The sequence below is a fragment of the Micromesistius poutassou genome (assembly GCF_964030765.1).
Source record: "Micromesistius poutassou genome assembly, chromosome: 1".
Classification (NCBI taxonomy): Eukaryota; Metazoa; Chordata; class Actinopteri; order Gadiformes; family Gadidae; genus Micromesistius; species Micromesistius poutassou.
Window position 1 is genome coordinate 12,629,901 of NC_140271.1, and position 7,963 is coordinate 12,637,863.

General features: G+C 45.4%; 1 protein-coding gene across 1 annotated transcript; it reads right to left on the reverse strand.

Annotated features, from left to right (window-relative positions):
• Window positions 1–1,635: 1,635 nt before the first annotated feature.
• Window positions 1,636–7,747, reverse strand: pctp (phosphatidylcholine transfer protein). Its single transcript, XM_084488307.1, is given in 7 exon segments — window positions 1,636–2,632; window positions 3,478–3,545; window positions 3,881–3,979; window positions 3,982–4,051; window positions 4,386–4,465; window positions 6,560–6,677; window positions 7,604–7,747. Coding segments are annotated over 7 exon segments (639 nt in total). The 5' UTR covers window positions 7,733–7,747; the 3' UTR covers window positions 1,636–2,557.
• Between the last annotated feature and the right edge of the window lie 216 nt (window positions 7,748–7,963).

The window sequence follows — 7,963 nt, forward strand, 5'->3', positions numbered from 1 at the left end:
AAATTGAGAAATCAGTACAAGATTTTATACTAAATATACTAAATTACCATAACAACATTCAAAGGCTCCTATGCTTCCAAAATGGAGGCAGTCATTTCAAGAAAGAAGCCCTATAGAGCCCTAAGAGACAAATTATCAAAACAGATTATTTGGTAATACAAGCAGCAGGTTTGAAAATATTACATATCACATCATCATGATAATACATCAGTTGAATAACTATACACCACTCTGCCATAATTAAAGAAGCAGTGAGTACAACTTTGACCACCAGAGGGGGTGAGAGGATCGCCTTGTACGCTGCACTCCTCAGACCCTTCAGACCACGTGGTGGTGGTCTGAAGGGATGAAAAGTCGAGTGGTTTTGATTGATCGACTTGGCTTCGGGAAATATAGTACTGAAGCTAATGAAAGGAAGTATGGTAAAGAAAAGTGATGTCCAGTGATGTCCATAGCCCAGGTCATCTGGACATCATAAATGATAAAATGGCTCAATGGCTTAAGGAAACCATGTGTTCGTACCTTGTACCTTGTGTACCTTGTACCTTGTGTTTGGCCATGTTCAAGTTGCGCGTTGAGTGCGCCCCTCACTCGTTCACTCCTCACAGGAGTGAACACGTTCGCTGGCCACAGGAACGAAGCCACTCCTTAGAGCTCCTCCCTGCCAGGAGACTGAGGAGAACACTGAGGAGTGGGTGGAGGTCGCAGTCGAGGACAGAGAGGAGTTGGGATAGCACCCTCCTCCCTGTGACGGCTCCCAGGAGCTCCAGCTCCGTCCCCACAGCAGGACCGGCTTTCCTCAACAGTTTGTTAGTCTGTTGGACTTCACCTCCCTCGTGCTGCTGCCCCGACCCAACGCAGGGTAGGAGGGCAGACTCAGAGGAATGAGACTGAGACCCAGAGGACCTCCACAGCAAGCTGCTGCAGACCTCGAAGGACCAGAGCTTCCTCAGGAACGTTCCGATATTCCCACCGCACTGACACAGCCCTCCTGAAAGACACCAACACCCCCTCCACTCCTCACACTCTCTCCCCAAAGCCATCCAGGACTCACTCCCCCACTACAAGTCTTCCCTCAGAACCCCACTCTGCAACCTTGCTTTAATGTTTATCTCTTCTACAAGATTTCATATTGTCTAGTCATTCTGTCCCAATTTTAACTTATTTATGCTCATTTAAATCCATGCTGCTGTATTGTCTCTGTATTTTAAAAAGCAATATACAAGAAATACATTATTATTATTATTAATTTTTGAAAGGCCTTCTGAGCAGTTTTCTATTCATTTTCCAACATCCGTATTATGTCTATTCGATTAAGTTTCAGTTTTCATTCCTTTGCTTTCCTTGGTTGCAGCCATTTTATTTTTTAGAATCTGATTTTTTTGTATTTAACTATTTTCCTATTTTTCAGTTTTGGTTGCAAACATGTTTGACATTTTTATACTGCTGTCTTGGTCAGGTATAATAAATTATAAATCTGAACGAGACCAACTTGTGAGACAATAATTAAATAAAATACAATTTAAAGGTGGAATCCACTGTACCAATAACACAAATTGGAGTGTTTGTCATACAATCACATAGATTGATTAAACATTTTTACATTCATTCAAAACAATGCATCCACAGTAATAATACAATAATTTATTTCCTTGAAACAATCATGGCCTGATGCTTTAATTTCGTCATCAGGCTAGCCAACGACCCAATTCATTCAAGTGTAAAAGTTAGCTCACCCAGGAGAATCATGGTGCCTCATTTCATACATTCTAATAGAAAAAAATATTGAGGTAATTTCCAGTTCTCAAGCTCACTTTCAGTGCACAACCAGACAATAAAGACTGTTTGCTTACTACCATTAAAAAAAGATTAAATCCTGATCTACTTTTTTATCAAGTAATGTAACTTTTCCCATACAAATATCTAATTATTCCATTTGATATAAACAGATGCAGATAAGGATACACAGGGATACAGAACATGGAAGTGCTTGAGTTCACACAAACCCTTATTAAAGGGCAATGGATCCAGCATGCTCACTTGCATGCCCAGGCCACTTAACAGCATATTGCAAAACACAACCACCCCACCACCATCACTGAAAGAGCCAGTGAACCCCAAACCACATGGTTTTGGATTTGAACGTGGTCATTTGTATGATCGTCAGCATAGAAATCCAAACCATCTTATCAATGTTACTGAACTAAGACCTACACTAAGAGAATAAAAGGGGTAAAATCCTATGCTTTTGTCTATTATGACAAGTATTTGTTGTGTCGTCGTCGTCGTCCCCCCCCCCTCCCCCCCCACTGCTGATGAACACAGCGCTTTGCTGCATGTCGGAACAATCTGATTGGTTTGGGTTGAGGGCGGCGATACTACCCAATACTGCGTTTTGATTGGCTCACAGACCGGCCCTTTTCTCTGCGGCAGGACGCCAATTCAAATTTAGCTGGAGTCCATCGGAGCCTTGAATCCCAGCGCTACCCCCTGAAACACCCTCCTCGGATTCATTTATCGATTTAAAATGCAGCTGCAGCATCAATCGCCGGAGTCCTCACTTCTTCTGGCAGTGTTCGTCGTAGCTATTGCACGCCTTCTTCATGTCCGTCAGGAAACCTGGCACGCCGCTCTGCGGAGAAGAGACGTCAAGGAGCGTCACGCATCGACACGACCCGACAACCCTATGACGTCATCAGGCACCACATCTCAGTTCAATAAACCAAGAGAGAACCCAGGTGGGTGGCGTGAGAGAGGGAGGGGTCGTCCAGATGGTACAAGGAGAAACAGCTGTTTGTCTCTCTCCCTCTCTCTCTCACACTCACACACAAACACACCCACACACACAGTCTGTCTAGAAACCCTTCTAAAGAAGAGGACTGATGACTGCAGAACTTCTTTGTGTTGCAGTTTCTCCACTGTCAGCCTCAACTGTCGCTTGCGATTAAAAGCGTCTGCTAAATGAAAACATGTAAATGGCAAAGACAGTTAAACGTTCACACTGGGGCGAACCGATGCCAAGAATGTATGCACTCATGGTATTGCATGGTTTGGAGGAACGCCTCCACCAAATTCCACTGGATACTTCTACATTATCAATGTGACACTAATCCTCTTTGGGTAGTGCAGAATCTCCCTTTAATGTCCTACCATGTGCTTTCTGCTGTGACACCGGTGATTCCCCTTCTGGGCACTTCCTTAACCTTAACTAGTTGTATTGGTCAGGTAAAAAGAGAGAGGGGATTGAAAGCAGCAGTGGACCACAGCTTGGACTGCACAAGGCCTATGGCCTCCCAGTTTGAGCCACCCTCTCCCAGTTTGAGTCTCCCTCTCCCAGTTTGAGTCTCCCTCTCTCAGTTCAAGCCACCCTCTCCCAGACCCTCTCCCAGTTTGAGCCACCCTCTCCCAGTTTGAGCCACCCCTTCCCAGCTGCCCACAGTGAAGTCTGATGTATTTAAACAGAGTGTGCAAACCAACCTTAGCCGCCCAGTTAACCAGCCTGGTCGGGATCATTCCTCCAGGGTTGTCAAAATAGTTCATGAACACTGAAACAGAGCACATTTTCTGTTTATTACTCTTAGCTCGAACTCCCAACAACACTGTTTATTTCCTCTGTCTGTCAGGTTTCCAAAGCCAATCATATCAACCCCACCACCATCCTTTAAAGGGCCAGTGAACCCCAAAACCACATTGTTTTGGTTTTAAACGTCATTTGCGGTCAATTGTCTTATATGATCGTCAACATCATAATCTATGCCATTTCATCACTGTTACTGAAGTAAGACCTACATTAGAGGAAAAAAGGGGTAAAAGTGTTTTGTTTTGTATTTTTTTGGTGTAAATTCAACGTTTTTTTCTCTAACAAATCTTTTTTTCCTACCTTTGGTGCCGCCAGCACCATCCGTCTCCATGGCGAGGCTCTGCTTGTAGTCGTTGACCCGCATCACACCGCTCTTCTCAGCCAGCGGCGTGTTGGGGAGCTGCGGGCCAGCACCACGTAGATGGTGCGACCTTCGACCTGGATGTCCCGTCGCTCTCTGATGTACACGTACTGAGGGAGGAGAGGGTTAAGGACAAGATAACTGCATGCTGCTACTGCTATTTGTTGTATACGGGAAATGGGTTAACCTAGCAATTGTTAGTGTTTGGCACTTGGTTCTAATGAACATCCTTACTGTACCGACAGCGATAGATTGTTGTTTCTCTTTCTTCTGACAAATTAGACTTATTGTAAGTCCACCTATTCTTTGTTTCTTAATCCTTTTTATTTATGATTATGCTGTGACACCCAAATTTGCCGTCTGGGATTTATAAAGTGTTATCTTATCCTTAACCTAAGACGTCTGAATCGCCTGGATCCCATGAGCCAGGCATTATAAGGATACGTCCCGATTTGACAGGGGGAAGGGATATTTCACCTCCCAGTAGATGGCTTTGTGGCCCTCAAAGTCCTTCTCCTGCAGCTCTGAAACGGGGGGAGGAGGAGACGCAGAATGAGTTCATAGAGCTGACACAAAAGGAATGTGAAAGTCAAGCTTGTGTTATTATTTTCTCCTTAATAGGATATATTGACACTCAAAACAAGACCAGGCCATAACATGAAATGGAATATGTTGTTTGACCTTAAACCAAGTGGAGATGATTGTTTTTGGAACAATCTTACCAAGGCTACTGTAGTCAAGTTTGAAAGTTGTCAAGAGAGAGCAGAGAATTTGAAATGAAACAACCCAAAAAAAGTCCCTCACTGCTCCCTTCCTCCCTACATTACACCTGCGTTGAGAAGTATTGGATTTCACACACTTTAACAGACAAGATAGATTCCCAAAACCAGAAACAAGAAATGTGTCATGAGTCGTCTACAGCGCACTTCACTCACTAATAGCTGACAGAAGGTTCTGCCATTTCTTAAAAATTACACTCAGGGAATAACTCTTGAATCGTACCTACAGCCCTTTCTCCAAACAAACAAACCCCTTGGTGCACTAGTCTCATAGGGCTGTACTCTAAGAGGCGGCAAACAACAGACACGTATTGTATTGTGAAAAAGGTGCTCAATATTAACAAATAGTGGTCCAGCCGAGAGCTGAGACTCTTCCTCACTCCCCCCCCCCCCCCCCCCCCCATCCTCCTCCTCACTCCCCACCCCCCCCCCCCCCCCCCCCCCCCTCCTCCTCCTCCCTCCAGGCAGCCTCCTCCCTGTGACGGTGTTTGACGGCCACAGCCTGCGGGTCCTGTTCCACTTCGCCCGGGACCCCCCCTGCGGAGCGGCCTGACGTGCTGGTGGTCATCCTGTCCATGCTGTCCTCCGCCCCGCTGCCCGTCACGCACATCAGCCTGGAGCTCACCACGCCTAAGGTCAGCCCCCCGCACGGGGCAAAGGCACTCTGCCTTTATGTCAGCCTCTCTGTCTGTCTGTCTGTCTGTCTGTCTCCCCCCCTCTCTGTCTGTCTCCCCCCCTCTCTGTCTGTTTCCCCCCCTGTCTGTCTGTCTGTCTCCCCCCCTCTCTGTCTGTCTGTCTACCCCCCCTCTCTGTCTGTTTCCCCCCGTCTCTCTCTCTCTCTCTCTCTCTCTCTCTCTCTTCTCTCTCTCTCTCTCTCTCTCTCTCTCTCTCTCTCTCTCTCTCTCTCTCTCTCTCATCTCTCTCTCCTCTCTCTCTCTCTCTCTCTCTCTCAGGGTTCAGATGGTACAGTAATCATAACTCATTGTCATGTCACTTGGGTACATGTGGTTCTTGCTAACAACGTAACAACCTCCATATGAGTTTGAAGAGCGAGACAAGCAGTGGAATGATGGACTATTTTTCTACTTCTGTCAAAGATGGATTGCTGTGAACCTAAAAAGTTGAAACACTAGTGAACACCACCAGGTGCCATGTTGATTTACCCTGACAAGCCAGTTCAGAACCGAGCCGCTAGTGACATCACATGTGGAAGTGTTCAGGTGTGTGATGGGTTGATCTGCCCACCAGTTGTAATAGTCTACTTTGCTTACAGTAAATCCACTGGGTAGACTGGTAGCTTGGGGCTGAATCAACATAATACCTGCTGGTACAATAGGGGCCGGTCTCTTTAAAAAGGGCCAAGCACTAGGAGGAGATCACAGCTGGAGGTGCTTGTCAGGGGACCAAACTGTGTGGGGTGGGGTAGAATGGGACTAACTTGACTGATAGAAAGAAGTGCTTGTTCATAGAAGATGTAACACTACCTTAATAGCAAAAGGGTCACAAAAGTGACCCACTGAATCCATTAATGTGTAAATGATGTATTTACATGATATAATAGTGTTTCTAAAGGTTGGCAGTTAAAGCCATGGTCACGCAAAGAAAAACTATATTTAGGCTGCAATCACGTTTGTTTGTTTTTTATGCGTTTTTTTAATGCGTTTGGCCAGTAGTAAAAAAAAAAAAATTATTCCAACTCAAAAACATAATCTAATCTAATCAGGAATGGCGGGGTGATCAGAGGTTTAATAGATTGCAGGTTAGCCACATCGCAATTTTTTGTTTTGTTTTATAATAATAAGAACACCGTTGAAGGTGTAAAGGGGCGGGGCGTTGTACCTTTGACGTAGCTGTCCCACTGCTTCCGGTAGCCCAGGTCCATGTAGACGTCCGCACACTGCTGGGCCGGACAGGCGCTCAACACGCCTATGATCTTATACTCGTAGAGGCCCGTCGCCTGCGAGCAGGGAGTAAAGGTTCTCCGTTTAACGGAGTTAAAGTTCAGTGGCGGTGGGGGCCCCTACAGTAGGCCTACATGGATAAATCCTTAAGTATTATCTGCCGCCGGTGTTAGTGGTTCAACTTTCTCTGCACCAGCCTTTTATGTTCACTTTAGCTTTCTGCTAAATCTTAAATATATTGCACTTTTGCACATTTTCTGCAATGCATTTTTTCACTTTTTTTTTTCACCTTTATTTTATTATTGTTTTATTGTATGACTATGTTTTTATGTGAAGCACTTTGAGTCTGCCTCGTGTATGAAAAGTGCTATAAATAAAGTGTCCTTGCCTTGCTCGATCGTATTTATTTTGCTAATGAATTCTGTTAACATTTGTTTTCATTGCATTTGAAAGATAATCCCCTTGCTGTGCTTTTTTGCAGTGATTTTACTAATACTTGTCCAGCCCCACTAATCCTAAACCACCCCCCTATCTGCAACCTGTGTCCTGCTCTTATGAAATCTGAATAAGCTAAATCTGCAACGGTATGTCAGCATCAGCCTAGAGACATAGATGGTCCCATATCTTTATGACATGAGGGTTGGTTTGCGGTTTAGAAGATGCCATCATTTGACAGGGGAACTGGTTTGCGTGCATGCGTGGACTTGCAGCTTCCGCATATTCCCCAGTCTGACCACTAGGCAACCATCAGTGTTTCATGCGAAACATACGAAATGCGATCACCCATTCTAGAATACCGTTATCGCGCAGGTCGTTTCAATGCGTAAAGCGACGACGCCTGATCTCTCCATCGCTAAACCATTCATCCACACGTGGAGATCGATCAGTATCTGACAGCTCAATCATACAGTGTGATCTCTGATCGTATCCACCAGACCGCCGCCCCAGTGCCTTCCTCTCTCCCCCTCAAAGCTCACTTTACCTTGTCGAGGAGCCGGTATATTTTGACACCCATGTTCTCGGTGAACAGCTCCCAGCCTCCTTCCAGCTGCGGTTCGTCCAGCTCCCTCCATGCGCTGTCAAATTCCTCCTCTCCGAAGTGCAGCGACATGTTTCCCAGCTGGAACGATTCAGATCCCAGGGTCTGGGCGTATGGTGGGCGGTGGGGTGAGGATTCAGATCCCAGGGACCGGGCGTACGGTGGGCGGGACGGCGAGGGGTCCTCCCACTGGACTGGTGTTCCGTCTATTCATATAATTTGGTATTTTTAGTTTTAATAATCATTTGAATGTGTTCATAGTTGTATTTATTGGTCATATTTATTTATTTTTTATTTTATTTT